Source organism: Diorhabda carinulata, chromosome 1 (genome assembly GCF_026250575.1).
Source record: "Diorhabda carinulata isolate Delta chromosome 1, icDioCari1.1, whole genome shotgun sequence".
NCBI lineage: Eukaryota > Metazoa > Arthropoda > Insecta > Coleoptera > Chrysomelidae > Diorhabda > Diorhabda carinulata.
Genome location: NC_079460.1, coordinates 38,410,853 through 38,438,511, shown reverse-complemented (window position 1 = coordinate 38,438,511; position 27,659 = coordinate 38,410,853). Strand labels below are relative to the sequence as shown.

At 32.2% G+C, this 27,659-nt stretch overlaps 2 protein-coding genes across 6 annotated transcripts; one reads left to right on the top strand and one right to left on the bottom strand.

Annotated features, from left to right (window-relative positions):
- On the top strand, positions 1–1,596 carry LOC130898550 (uncharacterized). Of its 2 annotated transcripts, none has more exons than XM_057807936.1 (3): positions 1–310; positions 620–677; positions 1,106–1,514. In XM_057807936.1, exons 1-3 carry the CDS (start codon positions 236–238, stop codon positions 1,357–1,359), a joined length of 387 nt encoding a protein of 128 aa, XP_057663919.1. In that variant the 5' UTR covers positions 1–235; the 3' UTR covers positions 1,360–1,514. The 2 variants fall into 2 exon arrangements, with proteins under 2 accessions (XP_057663919.1, XP_057663927.1); XM_057807944.1 differs by having other exon boundaries at positions 14–310; positions 620–662; positions 1,106–1,596.
- LOC130898380 (pregnancy zone protein-like) lies at positions 734–26,164 on the bottom strand. Of its 4 annotated transcripts, none has more exons than XM_057807654.1 (26): positions 25,997–26,128; positions 25,761–25,939; positions 24,045–24,292; positions 21,894–22,010; positions 19,905–20,138; positions 19,633–19,828; positions 19,284–19,513; positions 18,015–18,212; positions 16,878–17,147; positions 15,478–15,712; positions 14,048–14,136; positions 13,935–13,992; positions 13,613–13,639; positions 13,458–13,560; positions 11,056–11,278; positions 10,600–10,811; positions 10,458–10,540; positions 8,921–9,039; positions 8,719–8,869; positions 8,259–8,491; positions 7,142–7,409; positions 4,699–4,856; positions 4,359–4,571; positions 4,002–4,239; positions 2,727–2,960; positions 734–1,015 (listed from the first exon to the last, which is right to left on the bottom strand). In XM_057807654.1, the coding sequence occupies exons 1-26, from the start codon at positions 26,062–26,064 to the stop codon at positions 1,011–1,013; spliced, it is 4,389 nt and encodes a 1,462-aa protein (XP_057663637.1). In that variant the 5' UTR covers positions 26,065–26,128; the 3' UTR covers positions 734–1,010. The 4 variants fall into 4 exon arrangements, 3 of the variants coding, with proteins under 3 accessions (XP_057663637.1, XP_057663617.1, XP_057663627.1); XM_057807634.1 differs by lacking the exon at positions 734–1,015 and adding an exon at positions 1,699–1,845 and having other exon boundaries at positions 25,997–26,164; XM_057807644.1 differs by lacking the exon at positions 734–1,015 and adding an exon at positions 1,702–1,829.
- Positions 26,165–27,659: the final 1,495 nt, after the last annotated feature.

Here is a 27,659-nt window from a genome sequence, read left to right as displayed (position 1 = left end):
CGGGTTACCTACTGCAACTATGCGTTGAATAAAAATTTATCAACTGCGAAATACCTTATTGTGAAGGTTAATGTCGAATGTGGGCGAGAAATAAAAATTTTAGTAAATGGCTGTAATTTGATTATCGATAATATGCCTTGAATAACAGAGTATTTAGAAATGATAGTACCGATATTAAGTTATGTGTCCCAGTGCTATGAAAAAGCTGTCTAGTGCCTAGAAAGAGAATTTTAAAATGAAATACACATTTTTCATTTTTTTAAACCTCGGCGTAGTGGTTTCGCAAAACTGTCAAGAATATGGGAAGATGGTGAGTTCGATTCATAATAAAATAATAAGATATAATAAAATAAAATATATTTTATTCACTATAAAAAAGATATAATAGCATATCATCATAAATAAGTAACAATAAACTTTCGTTTACGCAATGGATAGATAAGGCAAAATATGAAAACGTAAATTGTTTATGCTGATACAAAAATGAAAAAGTTTTAGAAATTTCTTTGGATTTGCTTCTAATTTTATCTTGATATATGGTTGATCAATACCTGGAGATTATTTTGTAACTATGTATCATACCTTTTAATGTTAATATGAAAATATAAACATTTTTCAGTGCAATGACGATAAGGCGTGCTGTGGCGGGTGCTGTATATTGGGTCAGTGCATAGATAGTAAGTTAATTACACCTTAGAATTTTATCCGCTGAATTACATGGGAAAATATTTAACCGAAAATAGGTCGAATATGAATAATAGTTACGAGTACCTAAATTACGATAGTTTTCTTCTCGGTACGTTAAATTGGAATATTTCGAAAATTTATTTCATTCTTATCTAAACATTATCATTCTTCTACTTAAAAAGCAATGAAATAATAAAGCATTCAATCATTATGATTAATAGTCTTCATTTTGATCCAAACATTTTTTTTGAATATATATGATTTAGTAGGACTCCCACTAGGTTACAAATGTTACTCCCATTCCTCTTATCCAGTGATCATTCTTAGACTACAAAATTAAATTTGGTTGTAGATATATGATTTTAACGTTATTATATTTGGGAAGGAGTATTATTGATTATGACTTTTGATGTTATAGTTTATGCTGATTGCCGGGTACATTCCAGTGCGTGTTCAAATTTTCCTTGTCCTGCAGGTCAAGACTGTTATCTTTATCAACCAGACTACTGTGAAGGGTGTGCATCGTATCCACAATGCAAAGAATCTCCACAAGCACCTTTTGAAATAACCGCAGTTCCTAGCTTCTTTTCAGAAAATGCTGCAGGAAATAACCAGCTTTATCCATTTTTGTATAGTTTATCATATTTAATATTGTGTATTACAATTTTATGAAGAATATTGTTTTTTTTTCAAAAGCTTTTTTAAAAAATCGCTAGCCTCGAATTCAATTCTGATACTTTAATTTAGTATGTATTTGTTTGCTCCAGAACAGATGGTGCATATTTTAAATTTTTTTACTTGTAGTGTGTCAATAATATGGGTTATTAGAATATTGAATATTTTTATTAATAACTTAAAACAAAAATGTTGCAGTTGAAGGTGAACGTTGATAATTTATTTCGTCACTTCACAATTTACGTTTTGTGACAAGTAATTTTGGGCGAAACAAGTACAAAAACCATTAAATTACTCTATGCTGTAACTTGGATACACTATGAGGATGGTTTGATAAGAATCAAAAATTTTTTATCAGTATAAGTATATTTGAGATAACTTAAGCTACACTATAAAATAAATATTATTGAGGCTTATCAATTGTAGTAATATCTTTAGAAATCATTTTTTCTTCTGAAACGGGTTTCCTAAAATTATCAGTTTCTGCAATAAAACATAAATATACAAATGCAGATTTTGAAAAAAATAAAAAATTATAGTTTATTAGAACAAATGAGATTTCTTTGTATCACTGGATATATTAAGTCATTTGATATGGGATAAAAAGGTGCTACAATAGAATATTCACAGATGAGACATAAAAGGAGCCGATTAGCACAGGTCTACTATGACAACAGTCAAGCACAGGGGATACTCTAGGCGGTGGTTATCACCTCTAAGGTAATATAAAACTGTATGGAGCGGTTTCAAAGCTATAAACGAACAACTATGTGAAATTTCTGTGGCTCTTTGGACATTCTAGTCCCAGGGGAAATGAAAGGCACGATAGGTTAGCGAAAAGTGCTGTCCTGATCGTTTCATAAAAAGTCTTTCTAAACAGATACCTGATACCACCAGCATGCGACACACCAAACCCCTATACAGAGGGACATTCAAGTTTTATCCAATACGAAATAAATCTGATAAGGCATCAGGTTGATTACTGGTGGATGATAAAGCACTTACAAGATACTCAATGTCCAAGATGCATAAGAGGGAAGGAAACTCTATTGTTGTAGTTTGGCTATTGCCCTCCTCCAATATTCTGCATATTACTATCAGAACCATACTATGGAAAATCGGAGGACGAAAACTATTCTAGAAATTCTAGAAATAATTATACGAGACCGGTCAAAACTATGTTCATAAATCAAATTTTCTAATGTGATTTTTAAAATGGGCGCAGGACGAACCAAGTTATACTAATATTCTGCGTTCAGTTGGATATATCAATCAGTCAATAGAAATAATAATATTTAGTCGAAAAAAATTGGGTAAAATCTTTTAAAACGATTAGAAGTATTACAATACGTGAGTATACCTACCGATAACTTCAGGTAACTCTGTATCTTCAGAATATTTACATTCTTCACTTATATTGTAAAATTGTTGCACTTTATTCTCGGGATTATAGTAATCATATATTTTAATGAGGGCATTCTTTCTTTCTTCCACTAAAAAGTTTTCATTTATATTGAAAGTGAAACAAACCATATGTTTGTCCAACTTTGTGAAGTACAGGTTAACTTTGTCTTCTTTTTCTTCAAACATTTCTATTCCTAAACAATGAGATCATAATGTTTGTACGTTAAATTAGCACTAAAATAAGGTAACAAGTACGGTATTTCGTATTTAACATTAAAACATACAATGCGGATCCTAATAGATGATATTTCATTTCATTATGTTCATAAACAAAAACTCAATATTTTCTTAAATACAAGGAAGTGTAATTAATCGGTTAAAGAAGTATACTAACTGGATAATAATGATTTCTATATTTTAATCTCAATTGTCATTGACCTACATTGGCAAATATTAAAAAACTTTTATTTTAACTATAATTCATCGTTCGTTCAGACCAAAAAGTTCGAATAAACAACGCAACAATTCAAACAAGCTAATAGAGCGTATAATGAAGCTATTTGAAAAGAACTGGAGGAAGAAATTAGGGCGAGAAAAAAAAACTATGCACACTAGAATGGATTAAGAACTAGGAATAATTCCCTTCTTAGGGAAATAGCATATTCTAAATATTTTTATAGGAATTTTATAGTTCTATTTTTGTTCCTTCGAAATGACATTTTTGACTAAACTATAATACAGATGAGGAGCGAATAAAAAGCCTTTTCGCAATTGTTGATAAATAACGATGTAGTGGAGCGCTGTTCGAACGAAAAAGATACAACAAAATGGATTGACTCAGCTCAATCTCTTAGTGAATTGGTTAAAATGATGTTATCAAATAAGTTTAGTTACTAAAATACTCACTACTTGACTAATATACTAAACATATTTCGAACTAGTTTTAATATTGAGTTCATAAACATAAACATATTTTATTTGGAAGTTGTGAGTGAATGGGAAATTTTAGATGCTTGGTTAATAGAAATTTTTTGAAGAATATTATATTGAATTCCAGAATTTGATAGATAAGACTTAATTTGAAGTTTTGAGAGCTCAGATTCTGGGAGCTCTGATTTTGGGATAAAGACTTTTTGTTTCTCACTATAAGTAAATATAGACAGATATTCTAATATGATGACACAATTCATACAAATTATTTTCATTTTTAGTGTATATTATAGACTAGATCTTACGTGATGTATTGTTGGAATCAAGTAATCTATACAGTGATGATCTATCTGCCTGGTATCCAGTTGGTAATGATATTTCCATCACTGCCATGTTAGATGGTCCATCTGGGGCAGTATATGCTAAACAAGGTGATAAGCTTGTAATTGCACATTTACTTATTGTAGATACTGGAGACACCTCCATAGCAAATCTGAAAGCTTCGTTTCTAGGAATTATTTTGAAATTAAATGTTTGTATTATCTAAAAAGTTAATCACAACACTAGAGAGAGAATAATATAATAATAAAATCGAATTATTTATTAGATAATTGAATTGAAGATATTTAATCAATAACATTTTACAGAATAGTTAGGTATACCTGTACCAATAGACATCCACTTCCATCTATTCTCACAGAAACAGTTCCATTTTTTTCATTCATAGGTACCTTTCTAGACTTTAAACTGTCTGTGTTAGTAAGGGTCAAATTTTGTTTACCCTCCGGTGTTTTTATTTGTATTAATAAGTTCAAATTTTGAGTTTCAATTGAATGTAAATATCTCGATAATGCGTCTAATGCTACTACTGTATCCTTTAAACATAAAACAAAAATTAATTTTCAGAAAAATTGTCGAGGTAATGCATTTCAAGTTTGATTCTAAATGAAGTTCGAGAATAGCTTCTTCTGAGACATCAAACAATGTTATAATTAGAATTACCTGTGTAGATACAAAGCTACCTCTTGATCCAAACTTTGCGCTTAGCCATCGTACTGTTGCCAATGCATGGGCCCAATGTTCTGAAGTATTCTGACGCAATAAGGACATCAGAGCATAACTCGTAGTTTCAATATCTGAGGCTAACGTGGTATTGATTCCTAGTAACAAATATTCCACAATATTATTATAGAGTTTAGGGAACACTATTTTTCCCATTATATTGAATCACTTCTTATAGTTTACGAGGATATATTGAAAAAATCTTAGCCTACTATAGAGCCAAACAAAATTTCAATGTCAAAATATTTTATTACTCAATATATTCTCCTCTTAATTGGATACATTTGTTACAGCGAACCTGCAACGTCTCTAGACCTTTAAAAAAAAATGTTTCTTCTTGCTCTGCAAACCAGACCTCCACAGCTTTTATTACCTCCTCGTTGGAAGACATTTTGTTTCAGTTGAGGAAAAAGATGATAGTCGGACGGAGCCAAATCTGGTGAATAAGAAGGGTGTTCTAGTAATTCAAACCCTAAATTACGAATTTTTTGCATGGCAACATGAGATTTGTGTGCGGGGGCGTTGTCCTGCAAAAATAAAACACCTTTGGATAGCTTTCCACGTCTTTTCTCTTTAATTTTTTCCCATAGAGTGGTCAGTAATGTCGAATAGTAATCTCCGGTTATTGTTCTACCCTTATCCAAAAAATCAATCATGATTATTCCATGGCAATCCCAAAAAACTGAAGCAAGAACTTTTCCAGCAGATTTTTGAACACGAAACTTCTTAGGTCTTGGAGAGCCAGAGTGTCGTCATTCCATCGATTGTTGCTTTTTTTCTGGATCGTAAAAATGTACCCAAGTCTCATCCATAGTAACAATTCGGTTTAAGAAGTCTACATCGTTTTTAAATCGAGTACAGATCGAACGCGATGCTTCTATCCTTGGTCAACATTCAAACATTTGGGGATCCATTTTGCAGCAATTTTTCTCATGTCCAAATTGACGTAAACTATATGATGAACGCGTTCGTATGAAATATTCAGTGCTTCAGATATACGTTTTAGCTCAATTCGACGGTCTGATAAACATTGATCACCAAGAGTATTAAACATATCTTCGTAAATCTGCTTTCCTCTTAACCCCTTTAATTACAGGTACTTGATGATGACTCGATACTCCAATTTTTCGATTTTCACAATTTCGGTGAACATCTTTTTTCTTTTAATTTATTGCGTAACTCTGGTTTACTTTTTCGCATTTTTGACGTCAAACTTTACACTGACACTTCTAATAAGTTATTGTTCGTTGCTATGGTAACGAAATATTTTGTTTATGCATGGAACTGTTCTAGGCTAACTAGATATCAATACATCTTTGTATATCTAAAAATTTGTTTATAAAATAAAATTAACTAGCTTTTACCCGCGGCTTCACTCGCATCGAATCCATTAAATAAATATCAGAAATCATTATAATAGAAAAGAACGAACTCTGTAGCTATATTAGATCTTTGAATGTAGAAAAATTGCCAAAAACCTACAAAAATCCATAACTCCACATTTAATGTCCGCGCCTAGCTCCTCTCCAACTCAACCGATTTAAGTGTTCAAAAACTCAAAAGAAAGAAGGTGTTTCAGCGAGTGTTCTTAAACCAAAACGAAGTCTCTATCTTGAATAGAACCTGAGATATTGAGGATAGAACGTGTGTATGTGAAAAACTCCCATAAGTAATATACAGGGGGAAATCGCATTTGAGTATAACTTGAGATAACGTTCAAAATATAATATCTTTAGTGATTAAACATGGCGGTATAAAACAACCCTTTTAAAAATATACAACAATGACAACAAATGTCGACGAAGAACAAGCGTTTCATGAATGCGAGGCATATGTTCAAGCTCATAACATTTAGAAAATTCTCAAGGATTGCATAGTTTAGTTATCTGTACACCATCCGTCGAACGAGAACAAGCTTCAGGCGCTAAACAACAAGCCATGTCTCCTGAAGATTTCAGCTCTTACCCAACAGCTAGTTCGACGTCGGGGAGTAATTTCCGCAGAACCAGTTTCGGAAGAAGACGCTACGAGTTATGTGACGAAAACGAGAGATTTGTTCCAAATAACAAACTCATACCTTATATTTTCTTCAACTAGGATGATGAAGACCTCAAATTCTGAATAAAAATATGTTATTTCAAGTCTTCGTGAAAAACATAAAACAAAAACTCTTTGATTATTCATTTCTTTAATCAGCCCGTTCAATTTTTGCTGAATTCCAGTATAAAACGCGGAGTACCAGTTACTGCATTCATTTTAGCATACTAGTGTTCTCGCTTGACTAATTATTCACTTGAAACAGTCACCGACTCTCGTGAAATGTAGTGTTTGATGTGTTTTTTACTGAAATTTTTTTTGCTTTATTAATTTTGTTCATAGTTACCTTTATTGCTCCACCACAACATATTTTGTTGCTGTTCCGATACCGCCAAAAGTTTTTTTAGCAATTTATTCGCCTCACTGTTCCAATTTAATCGAAACATTGCGTAGCAATTAAGAGCTAGACTATATTTATCTGGATTTACTTGACTGCGAATGCAAAACATAGAATTCACTTTAACATTTTCTGGTATGTAAATGTTCACTTCTGTTAAGCTGAGAATGACGTAAGACGTTAAGCTTGCTGTGCTATTTTCCTTGCTTGCACCACCCTAGAAGTAGTAAATATTTTGAGAGTGTTATTGTTGTATGAATACTCCACGAGATTTATGGATATGACAACTATGTATTAATATATTTTGGTATCACTAAAGCTAAACCTAAAACGTTGTTTCCACGATTCCGAGAATCCTTGGTAATCATCTGAAGTTAATCAGCTTAGAACCATGGCTAAAGTTTCTTCGACCTCTTTTACGTCAGCATGCGTACAACTTAATCTTCTGGAGTAAAAAATTGAACTGCATACGACAGTATTGTGACTATAGAAAGGATATGACATCCTTGGAATGGCTGAATATGGTGGTGTGTTATCGCGGTTGGTGATATAGAACTGTACAGTCATTGTTTGACCAGCAGGAACATAGTCACGATGATATCGAAAAAAACATTGTCTTCAGTCGCGACATAGACATCTTCGCTTTTGTTAAACCTTCCTCATAACATTTTCACCTACCACTGACTTTGTTTACGAGTCTCGGGACTCAAATATCCAGGTCTCATTTTCAGTTAGAGAGAACTTTTAGCACATTTTTAATATCTTATGTACAATTTATTCGTCGGTACTAGCGGATCGTCTTCTACTGATTCATGCCCCTATTTGAATCGTTTCCCACATTCAAACTATCGGTTTTTGATATATCCTTAACTTCATAAACCAACTGCAATTTGCAAAGGATTTCCAAAGGTTGTTCGCTAGAATTTGCTACAAATTAAATTAGGATACTTAGATAAAATACAAACCAATCATGCTACGACTTCAGACATGAACTAAAATGATAAGAGAGATAAATCTTTTTGCAGAATTCAATATCTATATCTCGTAATTATGTAAGAAAACTTACCATGTCTTGGAAAACATGCTGCATCGTACTAAAACAACCATTTTCAAGTTGTTTATCAAATATCCAGTCAACCGCCTTATTTATAACGTGCTGATCTATGTAAATATGTTGTTTGGCTTGGGATAAAATTTTAACTACAAAGGTAGTTAAAAACATAGAGCCCATGGGATCATGATATCCAAATGCAGAAAAAGAGCCATCTTCGTGAACGTAGTTTAAAATTCTTTGATATCCTATTAAAAACAACGATTTATTTGATAAGAATTATTCAATCGATGTGATAGAATGTACTGAATATCTCTAAATCAATCAATATAAAATTATTATATTCTACTAAAAATTACAAATATTATCTTTGGAATAAGATCTCAAATCATGGATTTGATTATAGTAAGTTAGCTAGTAATTGATTTTATTTGTGGAAACCGAAATTTTTCTTAATAAAACAACAAACACAAACCTATTTTTAAGTTTCTTAAAATCTTTTGTTTCATTGCTTTTTTTAAGGAACCCGTTGAATTCAAATACCGCAAAACGTACAAATTGGGTGCCATAGTTGAAATTATTTGTTCACCACATCCGGTCGGCATATCCAATAAATTTTCCAAATTCTGTAAACATAAAAAATTATTACCCTCGAAGTGAAAAATAATTATACTTACGTCAATGGTTTTGCCTAATACGTCGCCGTTAAGGCTTATGTGGGACTTGAAAGTATCAGGAATCATTGAAGAAGGTACTGTTATGTACCAAGATACATTATTGTTGATAAAAGAAGAATCTAAAATTATATTTAGCTCAGTTCCTTAGTTCAATAAATCGATCATGCCACTGCAATACCCCATCTTCCAAATGCATTAATTTATTATTTAGTAATTACAAAAGAAATTAAATCACACGTTACGATTTATTAATCCCTAGGCTTTAGCTTGAAGATTTGTCTTTTCGATTAGACGAGACCCTTTTTATAAGCCTGCTATAATACATAAAAGCCTGTAACATTTTGATGGTATAATCAAGAACATTTAGCACCTACTTTTTCCTCTTGCTACACAATGTAACATGCTTTTATTTATAAAATTGGGACTATGATAAAAACGGAAAGATTTAACAATGAAAGCTTGTTTTTAAAAAAGTTTTCCTCTTCAATTTTATTTAGGATCAGCAGTCAAGTAGTAGGTCAACCAGATGATAGATGATCACAATGATATTCTGCAACTCTGGATCACTTTTCTACATACGTATGATCCTACTTATTTCAATGTTGATTGAAAGCCGAAACATGGTGCAAAGAAGATGAATTTGAAATCATGCCAAACCATGAAATCGACGCAAGTGTTGATTCCAAAGGAAATAGGATTTTAACTGGATCTCAATGTAAAAATGTGAAAAAATTCATCCTTTCACACGATCCACTATTTTACAATCAAAAACGAACATATCGGGTTCCTAATCAGCTCTGCCAATTACATTTCAGTTTAATATTAGTCCAAATTGTCCTATTCTTCATCTTCGAAAAGAACTAGATGACGTGCTCGTTAAAATCTCATAGTTTGGTAGTTCGCAGTGATTTCAACGGTTCATTTGAACATTCAGGAACTAGCAATATAAATGATAAATTCACACCAAATTCCAAAGGTTGCCACATATCGTCATAATGATAATAATCGACATAATTGTCATAATGACAAAGATGTACCGAATTTCGATGTCATTGTCTTAGTTTATTTGCTTTCATGTTTATTTATCTCCTAAAACGTCAAGAAAATTCGCAGTGTGAGCACTCCTTCAAATTTACTGCCGTAAATCCTTTTTTGTAGTTATGTCTTAGAAATACACAAACAGCAAAATAATTATTTTTGTAAACAAATTTGTCGAATTCATTCAATAAACAAATCATATAGTATCTAAATTTTGTTACCACAATTTCATATATTTAGAAAATATACAGGGTGAAATTTGAGGTAAATATTTGGTGGAATGTAAACATTGTAATGCCAGAAAATCAAACAAGTTTTGAACAAAATCAGATTGTAAATGATGATTGTGATGAAATTTCGCACAAAGGAATTGATTGCTCGGAATAAAAATTATGATGGGTGGAAAACTAACTTAATAAAATACAGCAGTGCCAAATTTCCGTATTTTTTCTCAAGTATGGTATTGAAAAAAAGTTAACAAACAGAAAATTTCATTTACCAGATGCGCACAAAAGAGCAGATTTCGTTTTCTTCATCCGGAATCCTTCAGCTTCGACTATAATTGTTTTAACTTCTGAATCTCTAAAGTAAAAAAGACTATGATAAGTATCAGTTGCAAATTATGTTCAAAATGTTTCTACCTTTTGAATACAACAGTATCTGGTCCACAAAAAAATGGATATTGATTGTCGGTTTCTACTAAAACGCTGATGTTTTCGGCACCTAAATTAACCGCCTTAAGTTTCACTTTATAAGAATAGGTATCGTTTCCAGATATACAATATGAGGTACTCAACTTCGTTTCCTTATCTCGAAGTTCTAAACCAGCGGAAATTAAAAAATTCAGACGAATCTATAAATAAAAATCATTTTAAATTTACTCCCGTAATAAATTTGCTTCTAGATAAATATAGGTTTTCAGAGGGGCCACAAATTATCAATTTTTGTTGAAAACATTACTTATCTGTTGAACATTATATCTTAACTGATATTAAAAGTCTTAATGTTTGAAGTTATTGAAATATCTGCATTAAATTTTCAACTAATAGCCTCATAAACGAATGGAGGTACAAAGAATTTTTTTGATTTCAACTTACCGGTAAAGAATGCTTTTTGTAATTGGAAACGTGTATGTAAACATAAAACGTTTCGCCGCGCTTTACACTGTAAGGAGTTAGTACTTCCACAAAAACACTCTGGAAAATGGTTATTTCCATTTCATCACTCAATCCGACTCCTTCAGTTTCGGAAACACACAGAACATTTGTTAAGTACGATGTTATTGAATGTGGTAGATGTCGTCTAAGCTGAACTGCTCCACTGAAAAAGATAATAAATAAACTATAGTTAAAAAAAATAAATAAAAAGCACGCTTTAAGCAATAATCAAACTAAAAAGTAAAAAATATTTCAAGGCAAAAGAATAAAATTACTGATGAGAGAATTAATGTCACTATTATATATTTAAAACTAACTTTGCGCTTTGTAACCATTAGATATAAGTTTGACATCCTGTATGGGGACTGTCCACATGATTTTTTCGATTACTAAATATTATTCACTGAGTAGGACTACCCATTATTCCTTTCTTTCATTTTATTAACAAACTCAAAAAGGCCCTCGACGATAAGATGAAATAGTGTTTCTTGGTGGGTCTTTTATTTGGGTGACTGAAATATAAATGCGGTACGTGCATCTAGGAGCCTAACTGGTAGAGCTTCTACCGTGTAGCCAATACATTTTGGTTCGATAGCTATTCCGGGTCTTCCGAATTATTTTTCCGTTACCGATAATATCTAGATCTTCCCTTTCTTTTATTCCCTATTTCCCCATTTACTTAACTTGTTCAATAAGGTGATATCGATATTTGGGACTCTATGTCAGTCGTTATAATTTTCTACTGGTTTCAATCTGAAACCCAGAGTTAGTTTAAAAATATAATAAAAAGCATCGCATTTTTTTATAATAGTGATATTAATTTTCTCCTCGGTAATTTTATTCTTATGCCAAGAATCACTTTTAGTTATACTCGTGCACACCTATAAACTATCTAAATGTTTTTCAATTTATTGAGCACTTTGTACACGAAGAATCAATTGGGACCGACTTCTGTGAGTTTGAAGGGCAAAGAGGAAACGCAACTGTGTTTGGCACACACAGATCTCAAAAGGACAATTTGGAACATGTATTTGAAGAATTGGGCACACATGTGGTGCTTGATCGGGTGCTCAAATAGTTGAAACTGATATTCTTCTGACTTCAAAAACCATTGAGAGCCTGCTAAGTTATATTTATGATGTGTCAAACGACTACATCGCAGAATTGTGTTGCTTTTCTCCTTTATGTTACCTAATCCTTGATGAGAGATTGGTGATCATACCTTTGTTATAAAAACGGTAAATGCAAGAAACTTGTTTTATGTTCGAGTTGGTGGTCGTTTAAAAGTCAGTATAGAACATACAGGGGAAACTAATAAAAGTGTGTTAAAATAGTATTATTAGTAGCAGGGCATTTATTACATGTTGAGCTCAGACAATTACTGCCAAAAATTGTAGTCTAATACTTCTTTTGTTTCCAATAAAATAGTCAAAAAAGTGCAAACGTCAAATTGAAGTATTAAAATGACAGTTCCTACGATACGAAGACATTCATATATACTTTTTCCTTCCCACTTTCACTATTAATTACCTGATACATTATTTTTGTCACATAACACATTTTTGAGCTTTTGCAAATCTACATATCATAAAAATTTAACGGAGATATATTAGTGCAAAGTTTGTATCAGCGTACTAAATATGCAACCGCTTTGAGCCGTACCCTTTACTAAACCGGGGATTTGATTGATATAACGTTGAAGTACTATAAATCCTTTACAAAATGCTTTTTCAAAAAAGTTTCTACCTTGAAAATTGAACGAGTTATTGTCGAAAAACCAATTCCAACTTTTTTTTTCAAAATTTCTTAGTTTTCCATATGATTAAGGGATGATTTGAAGGGGTTGCATGAATCTGATTGATCATAAACGTGTTTCGAGATTGTCAACACATTTAAAATTAATACATTTCAATTGTAGTTTACTCAAATACATGATAAATCGAATATTTGTAATTTTTTTACGATAAGGGGTAGTTTTTATCACTGGGGTATATTTCGACATAGGGTATATTTCTAATAAAGGGATAAATGGAATTTAAATACAAATTTCCGTAAAAATCGACGTCGATTTATAAAATCCCGCAGTCGTACGTTTTTTAACGCTAGCTCCTGGACTATTAAGACAATCTGTATAAATCCAATTGATTTTTTCCAAGTTTGGTGTTGATATATTGACTGATTTTTTTAAATAATGTTGGCAGATGATTCATTCTTAACATCATTTAAGTAGTGAAAAATTTTTCTCACTCAATTTAAATGTGAATATTTTGATGATATTCCATTCCAATTTACTGGTAACTTAAAAATTTTAAAATACTGAATATCTACACTTAACAACGTACTTTAATGGTACTAATTCCCATAACCAAGTTTCCGGAAACACAGATCTGATTGATGTCACTTGTTGTTCATTTTCGTCTTCATATTGTTGTGTTAGAAACTGAACTAAAAATTTCAATGCAAAAATCTTAAAGTTTTTTTATGACATTGCACATACCTCCTTTTGCATTCGTTAAAAGTGGACCTAAAAATGATATAATAATAATAAAACAACAAACTCTAGATTCGTGATTATTCATTTGAAGCTTATTTAAATGAAAATATCACAAAAAATTTGGAATTATCTCTTTAGGAAGAGCGGTAGACAATTTCAAGTATTTTTTTGCCTTAATAATAATAAATTTCGAAGATACTGAAGAGGTGAATATATTTGTAGCACATATATATTTATATAATTTTGAAAACACGAAAATTATTATTTCTTAGATAGTTTTAAATACCAGTTATTCTTCCTTTATGAAACATGATAATAAACTTACCTTGATAACATGATTTGGTGACTAACTTTAAATTGGTGATAACTAAGCTTCCAAAGTTCTAAAACGTAAGCATAACATCATTTTTAATTATTAGCAAGGCGAAAAAATCTTACGTTGAAGATGTCAAAAGCGTCATAATCTTCGGAGAAGAAATAAACGTGTCGAGCTATTCTTCTAGGGGAATTTTTCATAATCTGTGAACCTAAAAAATGATAAAATTAGTAGAAAAGTAAGCATTATTTACATATATGGCTGAATGAAGTATTTTGATTGAACATTATAATTTGCAAAGTACATGAAGTAGATGCTGAATCAAATTTCGTTTCCATACTAGTATTTCCGTTGTTACAGTTGCAAAAGTTTATAGTCCAATTGCTAATTCGATTATTTTCATATGTTGGTTATATATAAAGAAACAAAAGTAGTATCTTCAAAATATGGTCCAAAGGGGATTTGATATTTTTTCAATACAATTTACAGTTAAATGTAATTTTTAATTCCAAAATAGGCTCTCTAAACCGCGTCATTAAACATGGCCTTTGTCGGCAAACCGTTTCAAGGTTTGAATAAGATTGAGTTAATTTTTTTTCGATAAAATTATATTTTATATTATTATAGATGCATAGTGAATATTTAAAGATGTAGGAAAATGTATTGAAATAGGGATATGGGTAAACGACAGGATCAAACAAAGTGCTGAATTTCTATTTCTATGCATCTCTCATATTTATTACTTTTACAATTAATTTCAACTGTTTGGTTGGGAAAGATGAGAAACTAGTTCTAGCAAATCCTACCCTTATTATTTCCAGGTATGGATGCGAATGTTTGGGAGCTTGTTATTTAGTCTTGTTTTCAAGCAATTTTACCTATGAAGTCGATGAAATTGAAAAAAAGACCTTTCAATTATTACATTCTTATATGGGATAATAATTCTGTGTGCCTATAGGTGCCATGTTACTACAGCATCGACAATGTCGTTCAGTTTTATCCGACAAGATAGTTGTAAAAGCCATGTGAGGATAATGAAATCGGGGCAGTATAAGGCGTCAACTATGTAGGTCATCCATTGGAAATTATAAAGTATGTTGAGGAATAACAAAAGGGTTCATATAAAATCATCTTAAAAGTGCATACATCCTTGAAGGTGATCAGCAAGCATGAAGTAGCTATATTTGCTCTGATAAAGCAGTATTTATCATTCCGACCTCAAAAAATAGATAAAAACCAAGTTTTATTAGGAAAAATTCACCAATCAAGTGGTTGGTAGTAATAGATGTTTTCATACTTATGCTGAAAACCCTGTATACCTCAAAATATTTTAGAAATGTATACCTGTGCATATATAACAACTTAATAAAAAAATTTTTTTGTATATTTTACTATAAGTAAGTTATTGTTCACCTTAATATTTTATATTAAAAACGTTTAATAATTATTATGATTACTTTGGCTTCTTTAAATCGATTGTAGTCTTACAGTAGACGAAATCTCATAGATATATTGGAAGCAAAAACACAAAGTTGAAATGAACTGCACTTACTCTTATGTCGTTCTCTAACAACACATATTTTTCTGGTAGTGTTCAAAAATCCTCTTTCATCTGGATAAAATGTCTTTAGAATCGAAGTTAGTTTGGGTCTTTGATAATTTAAACCAAAAAAAGTGGTTGATTTATCTACAGCCGATACTGAACATAGCGATTGAGATGTAGTTTTTATATTTAATTGCGCAGTGGCACCCGGTACCATTTGTTCTTGATTCCAATTAGCCGAAACCTGAAAATAACTAAATCGACTAAAATATATTTATAATTTAATAATACGAGGTATATCCACAACAGCGGCAGTGCTGCGATTGCTGTTCCAAGTGCACGATGAAGAACGATATGGGTCTTTGGTTACTGATGAATTGGTTTACGCAATTGACTAGTGGCTTAGGTAAAACCACAAGTTTGCAATTATTGCTTTTGCTATGGAATTTCGACAAATCTCACGGTCATTAATTTATACTATTGTTACTTAAAAATTAAAATTTCGAAAGCTTTGCTCACATCTTCTACCCAAAATTCTTACTGAACAACACAAAAACAACTGGTGGACAGTGCACTTCACTTTTTGACATGTTACAATGAAGAAGGTGATGATTTTCTTTCTACTTCCACTACGAAAACTTATGTGTACCGTTTTCTGTGACAGAAAAGGCATTTTGCTGGTTGATTTCTTACCACGAGGCCAAAAAACATGTTTACTGCGAGGCTATTAAGAAATTGCGCCGCGAAATATAGAACAAGACGCGAGGATTTCTGTCAAAAGGTGTTGTGGCAAAAAGCTCGTACAGGAAATTGGGTGGAACGTCTTTGATGAGGTGCTGGCCCGTACCTCGATCTTGGCGACTTCCATTTCTTCTTACACCTAAAATCTTTCATTGGTGTTCAGCACTTCGACGATGATGACGAGAACATGTTACCACAAGGCTGATAACACAGGCGGTAACTCCTTCATGTAGAAGATATACAGAAATTTTTGCCACGCTATAGCAAGTGCCACCAAATTTCTAAAGCATGGTATCAGCTTACTTAGTGCATATACCTCGTGAATTAGTAATGAATTATTATAGAAATTTTATTGAAAATATAGTAGAGAATTTTTATGTTCCCAATGAACGCAGACAAACAGTCTTTTATTTTCCTCTTAAAATATCTAGCGAGCAAACAGATTTTGTTTTAAGCTTAGAGAAATACGTGTGAAAGTGTGACCTAATTTTATATTTAATAGTAAAACTATAATAATGTAGGCAGGCACGTGGCTTACTCGTATAATTTCTTTAACGACAGTTTAAAGTGTTGCTTCAATAGTTCCTCAATTTATAATGATAAAGAATACCCAAATTTGGAAAAATGGGCACCAAAAACGATGATGAAGATGAATAAATTTGTAATACCTTCATTAAACATGGTTCTACATTAACTGTTTTACTTGCTGCAATTGCTTCACCATTACTATTAATATAGTATACCAATAGCTGATAAGCAGATATTATTCTTTTGTTGAGTTCGAACTTTATGTCGAAACTATCCACATATGTACTAAGTTTGGAATATTTATGTTTGCCTCCTACGATATTTTGCAATTCGTCAAAATACCGCGGCAGTATTCTTTTCACTTTATGTGCTATTTTGTTTTGGTGGTAAATGTGAGATCCACTTTTCACCTAAAATAAATAATAATATGAACCCCTTGATATTAAACATGGCCACAAAAGATTGAGTTATGTTTCGCTCATCATCACAGATGATTATATGCAGTTTCAAATTCTGTTCTACTTCACTAAGGAATTAGACTGAAGATTATGTAGTTCACAAAGCTCAAAGTTAAATGGCAAACTTTTAAACCTTGACAGATAAATGATGGTGAGTTTACTTAACAAATAAATTATGTGATTTTGTGAGATGTTTTTTGTATAACAAATTAACAGTAAAAAATATGGTAGAAGGCTAGAACCATTGGAAAAAGACATGCCCACTAATTTCGAAAACTACCTAAAAAATACGGGCACAAATTGCACATAACAATAAGGCATAAAATTGATAAAGTTCTGCACTAACACTAACATGACTAACAATAAAAATGACAATATCTATAATTACTTAGATTGACTAGGTTACACACCGCTTATAAATAAAGCTTTTGTGGTAAAACATTCTACTTGAATTTTGAAGATTATTAGAATTGATAAAGATATTTGCAGATTAGTAACAACCCAGAATATCCGCCTACCTTTGACATTGATTCCTTTCAAAATACTTAATAATCTTAAGAAGTGTTATAGAGTACTTTAAAAAACAATGCATGGGAGGAATAATTTAATTATTAAACTAACAAATTGAACATATAGGGCTTCATTTGGGTGATGAAACTAGTTAAAATGAAAAATTAGTCTCAAAATGGAAAAAATCATTACCCAAACAACAGTATGAACTTTCAATTATCTGTCTCTAGATCACGTATTAAGAAAAGTCAAGAGAAATAGGTTAGAAAAAGTATCTAAATACTTTAAACTAAACTAAAATTAGCTTACCACATAATAAAATGTAACTTGATCGTTGTCTGTCAGATAATCAGCTGTAAACCAAACTTTAAATTCTTGAATTTCTCTGCATTCGTTTTTTGTTGATTGTTGGATATTTTGATGTAGCTGTATATAACTATTACTGGGAGAGAATAATCGAATAGCTGAAAAACTGACTTCAATATTGGGGTAGGAAATAGATTTCGCCTGTGAAATTGAAAATTAAAATTGTATTAAAGTCAAGTTAGCTATGATTATTCTAAGATTACAGATCGGGAGATTAATAATAAAAACTGAAAAATATGAAATTATAATAAAATTGATATGTTGGAAATTTCGTGGCATTCATTTAAAGAAAAGTATTTATTTCCATTAAAATTGTTTTTTATCATGAACTATGGCAATGAACATTCAGTCACACCTCAAAAACTGGCAACACTGTGCCTCTTTGTCCACGTTTGTCTAGGACAGAGACTTGTTTGTTTTGTGTTTGTGGATATTTTTCTAAAGAAACTGAGGGACTAAACGTTACAAACAATGTGACGTGAATCAATTTTTATTGACATCTGGCAATAGTCCTTGGGAATTCTTCGCGAATTTGAGATGCGAAAGATTTGCGCAAAGATAATGCCAAAAGTTTTCACACAAAGTGAGATCTGGATATTTGAGTATGACCTCGAGACCCGTAAACAAAATCAGCAGTGGATAGACATAGGCGAGGAACGTCCAGTAAAAGTGAAGGTATTTAAGTCGATGCTGAAGGTTAATTGTTTTTTTTTTATATCCACGGCATCGTTTGTCGTGAAAATATTCCTGGCGTCTTAGCAGTGACTCGGCTATTCTATTGAAACGTTCTGGTGCGCGCGCTTTTGACAAAATAAAGTCTAAGTCACAAATCCAAAAAACATCATGATGGCGTAAAGGAGGTCAAAAAAGCTAATAACCTGATTATAAACTGATTTACTCCAGACGATTACAAAGGATTTGTTGTGTAAATTTGAATGGAGACTATTGTGAAGGTTGATAACAAAATTTGGCGTGAAATTTTTTCCCATAGTTCAAATACCGGCCTAAGATTTCAAAAACCCCATAAAATGGAGCATGTCTCAAATTTAAAGATGTTTGATTTATCGACAAACACAAATTTGAGCCTACGATAAGGGTTTCTTTGAGGATTTAGAGGTTATAATATTCTATTCTACTCGAATCACCCTAAAGTTTCCTCATCCTGCATTATATTATACACTTGTAAAATCGGATTTCATAAAAGTTACTTACATAAAAGCTGATGTGAATAACGTTCCTTGTCATCGGCAGAACTTGAAAATTCAATTCGTTATCTCCATTAAGAGTAAAGTTAGAACATTGTTCGTTGTTGATGTAATTCCAACTTTTCTTAATTGCAATATTGTAGCATATCTCAACAACTTCTTGAGACAGATTCCTGCTTACGTCAGTTAATATTAGTTTTCCTAGGTAAGGTAAGCCAGGTTGAAACATAGATTCACCTGATCAATAAAAAGGCGAAATATAGTAACATATAATTGAGGTAAAACAATAAGTAATATATTATTTTAGTACAAGTATACCAAACAGCATTTCTGTACTTTTTTCATTGCATTATTACCTGAAAATTTCATTTTAAATGGCTGATAATCGATTGCAATTTTTCCGAATTCGATCTCAATTTTATTTGTACCTTTCTCAGTTACAGTGGCCGAAATATGTAGAGACATTTTTGTTTCTGACATAACTTTAGTAGTTGTGTTTACTAGTTGTATATCTTCTGCAGAAATAATGAATTCACCACAGCCATTTTCCATCTACAAAATGCAAAACGTTATCTCCTTTCATTTTAACAACATTGAACGTTTATTTTAAGAATTTATTAACACATACCCCTTTCAATCTATTAATTGGCTTCATATTATTATATGCATTGGTAACTTTAATGAAAGCTAATCCTTTCACTTGACGTCTGTGTGCGTATTGTGCACAAACAAGGATTGGAAAAGAGTCTACTTTGTAATAAATTCTCTTCGGATACATAAGTTGAACTTGGAATCTCGGTAATACGTATTTAGAAACCTCAAAGTGAACAGACTCTCCCATACACTCAATTTTCCATTTACCCTAAAAATCGAAAAAATATTTCCTTAATAAAACATTCGATATCTAATCAATTAAAATGGAAAGTTTTCAAGGTATAATAATAATAATGGCTCAACTCCCCTAATAGGGCTGCTCCATAATTTGCTCCCTAGATTCTCTTGTTGGAGTAGATCAGTCCCCATAGTTCATGTCTATACCTTTTCGTTTTTTCCGTCACAATTTCCTATTTTCTGTCTTCTCCTGCCAGTTTATAACTCCTACTCCACATCTTTTAACCATTTTGTCTTAGGTTTGTGGCGTCTTTGTCTACCCTCGAAATCCCATTGCATCATATCAAATGGTGCCCCAACCACTTAACTTGCTGTTGAGTTCGTCAGTTATTTCTCGGTTCGTTCTTATCCTATATTCCCCTTCATTAACTTTTACTGCTCCCATTATTGTTCTGATTATCTTCTCAATTTTTCTTCAACGTTTCTTGTTAGTGTCACTATTTCAGCTGCGTACATCATTACTGGTCTAATCCTCGTTTTATTTGTATTGATCTTTGTTCGATTTGTGAGTAGTTTTTGAGTAGTACTCCTGCCTCTTATTTTAATGATCATAACGCCGATGTACTTTCATAAATACATACTCGCCATCTTTCCCCCTTCTCGTTCAACATTGTCTTCATCTTCTTATGGTTACAAGTACTAATCATCAGCGTGAGCGATTATTTGTCCACTACTTGACCTTAAATTTCCTTTAAGAACTTTCCTCATTATGTATCATAAGATTAATTTGAATAGTGTTACCGATAGCGAGTCGCCTTGTCTCTTTGTTAACCACAAACTAATCATCTTGATTAATTTCCGTAGCTTTACATCTATACCTTTTAGTGCCGTCAATAAATTGTTTCTTTTTGAGTCAAAGGCCTGTTGAAAATCGATTAAGAGCATCTCTATGTATATTTGATGGTCATGTACTTTTTCCATTATTTGTTTTACTGTGTGTACTGTGTTCGTTGTTGACCTACTCCATGTGAAGCTGCGTTAATATTGTCCCACTATTTCTTGAGTGCTACTAGCTAGTCGTTTTTGGATTGCTGTGGATAGAATCTTTTATGGAACGTTCAATAGAGTGATCTTCCTACAGTTACTGCACTGGGGTCGATCACCTTTCTTGTGTATAGTGATAATTTGTTTTATTTCCCATTCAACCTTTCCCCAAACCATATTTTCCTAATTAGTTGGTATATTCTCTCTTGAAGTTTAAGTTTTCAAGTGAACAAAATGTGCTGTTGCATAAGGGTAATTTTTCTAATACCCCATTTTTTGTTCGTTGAGATAAATTTGCAAATTATTGTCAGTTTTAAAAGTAGAAGCATATTATAAATTTTTTTCAAATCAGATACAGTGTTTACAGGATTCAGTTTATAATACATCATCCTTTGAAATACGAAATAAAAGTTGAAATAATATCGGTGACAACAACACCATTTTTGTATGCAATACTAGTGATAAAATCATCATTTTTGTTATTGTGTTATCTGAGGGTCTAAATAATATGACCAAAAGACAATACTTCTTGCCTAGTTAATCATTAATCATAATTCTACTCTATTAGATTGCGATTAAGTTTCAAATTATGGAATTATGTTATTCCAATTAATTACGCATTTAAAAAATAAAAGAGAATCCGATAAAATATCCAATCAAACTTTTTTATCATATTTTCAAATTCAGTTAATATTTTATGGTGTTTCTAATCTAATTTAATTATTGTTATAAATTAGCATACCACTAGAGATTCTTGAACCAGTTCGTATTCTAAACTGACTAAACCATTTTCCAAATTCACATCTTCCCATACTGCTACTGTTACTTCTAAGGGATTGTTGATAGAAATTTTTGGAATCTAAAACATTTAATATACGAGGATGATGACTTTTTGATTAAAAAGTGTCATTATTGTGAAAACATATTTCATATTTCAACATAATCTCCTTCTAACTCTTATTTGGGAATACAAGTAATCAGAGGGAGCCCGAGCAGCTGAATATGGCGGATGGGGCAATAAATTATAATGCAGTTCGTCTAATTTTAGTGTAATAATAACAGACAAATGGGCAGGCACGTTTTCATCATGGAAAAATTTGTTTTGTCAGTAAATAAGAATAATGTTGGTCAATTATCATTCCCGTATCAATTCCCTTTTTCTAAATAATCAATAAAGCTTATAACTTTGGAGCCCCAAAATACTGTGACCATGACCTTATTAGATAAAAAATGATTTTTGCTTTCTTGGTAGAGAGTGCCTCGAAAGAAAGCTGTTGTTTCGATTGCATCTTTGTTGCAGGGGTAAAATGGTGAACACAAGTTTCATCTACTGTGACATATCGATAAACATTTCACTTGGATCCTAATTAGCATGAACCAATCGCGACATCGACTTTGCAGATAGCTTTCTTGTATGTAACCTTTCAAGAGAAATATTGTACATCCGTTCGGTTGAAATATTTACTTTTCAGCTATTTCACGTACTTTTATTCGACGATCACTAAGTACAAAAATAAGGATTTTATTAACCATTTCTACAGTAGTTACAGTAAGTAACAATTTCGGATGTTCAGCATAATCAGTGTTCGTATGTAAAAGTAGAAAATCATTTACAAAAAATTACATGAGATGAACCACATTCAGGATAATATTAACGAATCTTTTCTTCGGTTTCTTCAATTGTTTCTCGACGTAAAATATGTCAACACTTGAAATGGTTTTTCTCCATATTCACCCAATAGCGCAAAGAATTCTCTGTTTATGAGTATTAAAATCTGTATAGATTTATATAAAGTTTTGACACTTTAGTGAAAGTGTTGTCAACTTCTGTTAAAGGACTTTTCCGTCAATAATAACCTATTTATTATTGATAATATCTTCCAAAACTTTGATAGTATTGTTCAATATAACGTTCTATGCATGTAGGGTCTAATGTCTTACTCCCTATGGAAACATCATCAATCGATAGTTTCATATTTTGAAATTTTGGTAAAGTTTAACATAATATGCAACAATACGTTGAACTAGGTTAAAATAAAGCTCCAAGGTGATAGTTATAGTTCATAGTTGTGGGCTACCGTGAAGCCGTTGAGCACATAGGCCTTCAGATAGACCCGTCGTGCCCCACTTGATGTTACCAAAGTTCGATGTCCTTTGAGAAGCCGATCAGGCGCTTTGGCTTATCGTTAGGCAGGTTGTGGGGTTTGCCCAGGTGTTTTAGCCGCACTCGTGTGAGTGCAGGGTACTCACAGGTAACGTGGTATTATATTCCATGCACCAACGGTACTCCGAATCATCCGTGATGCCCATGGTGTGAAGGTGACGTATTAGATGGCAGTGTCCGGATAGAAGCCCGGATACTAGTCTGATTTCTGGCCTATTTAGCTGAAGCAGTTGTTTGGAGAGACGAACGGGATCCATCTATATGGACCTTCGCTTGTCTCATGCCAGGCGTCTCCATCCCTCTCTGCCGAGCCCGCCTTGCGAGAAGGCTGTTGGGAGACGTGATGACAGCGCTTTTGGCCACACCAAGGATGGGTTAGGTGAGTGAGACCGTTTCGTCGTTGCCTTTGTTGTCCAAGTGACTATGCACCCAAACGAGTTGGATCTTGCAGCCATTACTCACCAGATTTTGAAGGACTCTCTTACACTCCAACACTAGCTAGAGGATACCTTTTCAGCCGTTATAGCTTGTATGGCAGCTCTGCTGTTTGAGCAGATCGAAATTACTGTGTTCCTGTTGCGTCGATTGAGTATTGCACGGCCGCATTCCAAGGTGATATTTGAATTGTTCCTTATTGGATAACCAGTTGATATTAACACACTAATATTATTAATCAAACTTAATCCGAAAATCTTGAAACAGAATTATCACACGGATAAATATACCCACCTTAACATTCACAGGTAGCAGCTTTTCGTCAACCACTAAAATCCTAAACTTAATTTTGTCACCAGGCTTATAGAAACCTCTATCGGTTTCTATAAAAGTTTTAACCCATTTGTTTGGATAAACCAGTATAGGATCTAAATTCCGGGCAGAGTAAACGTAATCATTACTTTGAATCTGTATATTTACTCCAATTAAGTAAGGTTCTTGATGATGAAGTTTGGGAATAAATAATTCAAAGCAGGTGTTGTCTGTGAATAAATCATAACAATACATAGAAATTAGTATTGATGGATATAAATATAGTATCATAGAGTATTTAATTTGAATTCTTAAAAACATTCGAAAAAAATGTGTTTAAGACCAATATGTTTATATTATAAAGATAAAATTAAAAGCTGTTGATTTCTTGCTCCTAAATAACGATGAATTTACAGAGTGTGCAGTGGTAAAGTTGAATTCGTTCACACCCGGATAGTTAAAACTTTTCTAACTAACCAATTAAAGTGGTCGAATTTTTTCTACTTTCATATTCTCTGTCCACTCCCGTTCGAATTTTCATTTATTTTTTTATCTAACACATTTTGGCTTAGAATCATATATTCTCTTGGTTTATTCTTAGTCTATAACGTCTTGTAGTCTCTAGGAGTTTCCAAAATGCTCTTTCATTTCGTTCTTTGTTCTGATTATCTCCCTATTTGGTACAATTTATTTTAGCATTTGGATTGGCCACATTGAATCTCCTTTTGAACACTGAATTTCTCTGATACATTTCCGTCGCTCATTACTCTATTGTGTGAGTTGTCTAATATGGGTCTAAAGCCTTCTTTATTAACTTTGCAAGTTTTTCCGAGATTTCTAGTAGGTTCCATGCAATATACAAACCTATTTCGTCATGTTTCGTCATAAACTTGGTCAAAATATATAAACATAGGCTTAGATTTCGCTCTCAATTTCTACCAACTATCGGTAAATATCTGATCCGTTCCTCCCCTTCCTTCCTTATTACCTCTTTGGTATTCTCCCACTAAACAAAATACAAAACTTTGTACATCATATCTAGAAGTGATATAATTTTCACATCTTCTTCTATCTCCATTCTTGAATATTGCTGGTGTTTTAAAATGTTGAAATTGAGCATTGATTGACGCTAGATCTTGAGTTGTATTCCAATCCAGGCAATGGAAATAAATCTCTCACAAATGACTTCGCTTGTGATTGGTTTATCGCCTTCAACTCAAATAAGTTTCCCATTCCTAATATGATTAGAGCAAATCTAGAGTTTTTGTCACAATAGATTATAAACTTCCAAAATAGGTAGTAGGTATACAGTTATCTACATCGCCAAAATATTTTGTGAAATTTTATTGTTGGATTGTTGGAACGTCTAACAAACTGATGACAGAACACAATATTGAAGAGAGTATAAGATATTTCAGCAAAGTAAACATCTATCCAATAAGATTTTTGCTAAGCATATGTATCACACTTGTAGAGAATTTAATTTTTTTAAATTTGGTTAAATTCTTATAAGAACTAAATATATTTATATTTAGCGAATTTCTAATTATTTTATGGTAGTTAATTTACAATGCTCGTCTGATGTTTTCAACGTACTACAAGATAATCATGTTGTTAATCTCGTGATATTCCTCTTTAGTTAGTTTTCATTTATATCGGATCAATCCCTATAATTTTCATTAATTATTATTTAATTACCTAATTCTATTGTTCTCGTCACCGGAAAATGCCTATCCCTTTGTTTAATTTCAATATTGCATCTAGCAGGAACCAATATATCATGCAGTGAAATACAAACAGTGTGGTTTTGTCCAGAAACCAAAACACGCGGCATCGAAAACAGGAAGCCACCATTATTTGACAGGTATTGATTCTCACTAAAACAACACCAGAGGATAAATAAAAACAATTAGGGATAAAATTGACACTCTTACGTGTAGTTCAAGGTTACACTCTGTAAACAATGTATCAAAATAATCACAAAAAAGTCTAATTTAGCCATGATAGATTTTACATATCGAATTCGATAGGTGTTATCTGCATAATACAGTACAAACAACTGAAATATTCAGACTCATTCATTTAGATGCAATTTTGTTATCGTAATTGTTTCCTTTTGACTTGAACTCTGACCAGTGAGAAAAGTGAATATACATAATATTGGGAAATATTACAATACACCAATTAGTCTTTGGAAAGATAATAAACAGCTGATAAATAAAAAACAGATTTGTAATCATATGTCTTCTTTATCTTTGAGCAAAATATTGTTTGGTGAATATTTTTCTGCAAAATTATAATAAAACAAATGATATGAAGTATTTTTAATATCCATTCAGACCAATCTCATAGTTATTAATCAAAAACGATTCGGTTTAAAAGAGGAATAACCATCGAAAACACAAAAGCAAATATAATTTGATATTTGCTAATGGTGCTATGCAATACAAGGTATATTGAAATATACGAAATCTTTTTAGCAAAATGATTTGATTCACATACCTACTCAATGCACTTTTGTATGAGAAGCTTTAACAACTTAAAAGCTTTAAGCCAATAATCTTCTGGGAATACTCTCAAAAAATTTATCTATCCCATCAACCACATAAATGTTTCTTTAGCCAAATCATGCGAATAGGGTGGATGTTTAATGACTGTATATACATTATGTTCATATATAAATTAGATTTGTGTGCAATGTGTGAAAATGCACTGTCGTGATGCAACATTATCCCACAAATATTGACAAGAACTGCAGGTGAACATTTTGTAGCGTATCGGTTTGCTGTAACTGCACGCTGATATTCAAGCTGAATTGCTTTCACTAATCCTGTACTAAGAAAGAAAGCTTTTTATCATTGTTGTTGAATCTTCCATATTATAAGGCTGTTATGGCGAGTAGGAATATCATAACATGGTTAGTAAATTTCATCATCTGTTAGTATTTTAGAAAGAGATGGTTGTCCCCCATTACATAACATCTCTAACAGTAACAATTGTTTTCACATGAAGATGATCATGTAAAATTGAATTTACTGGTGCCTCATTACCAAGCAATATACGAGTATTTCCTCTTTTTAATTCGCTCTACCAGCGAAACATAGTTATTCGAGAAAGACTTTCATCACCAAATGCGTTTAAGACTTTGCTGTTCATTTAAACCGACCTCAAAATCACAGTATATCATATGTTATATTGCCAAATTCATATTTCGGTGGCAAATCGTAGGTACAACTGTTTACACTGTGACAGAAGGAACTTAATTGCAGTCAGAGCAACAGTGTTGCTAGCTTTGAGTCCTCTAGTTTAGTGGCATCCCAATATATAAAGAGTGGTCCCCGTATATATCCTTCAATCCAAAGAACCAACCTATGAAAGCTTATATAACTTTTCTGAATATTTTCCTTGTATTGAAATAATTATGAAGCATATTATTTGGTAATAGATTAGAGCTCATTTAGCATAGTTGCTTTAATAATTTTAAAAACGCATATTATATTATCACGAATCTAACGACCTACACAAAATTAAAAATAACGCTGCATGTCATAACTGATAATAATTTCGATGAAGACAGCAAATTTTTATTACGCTATC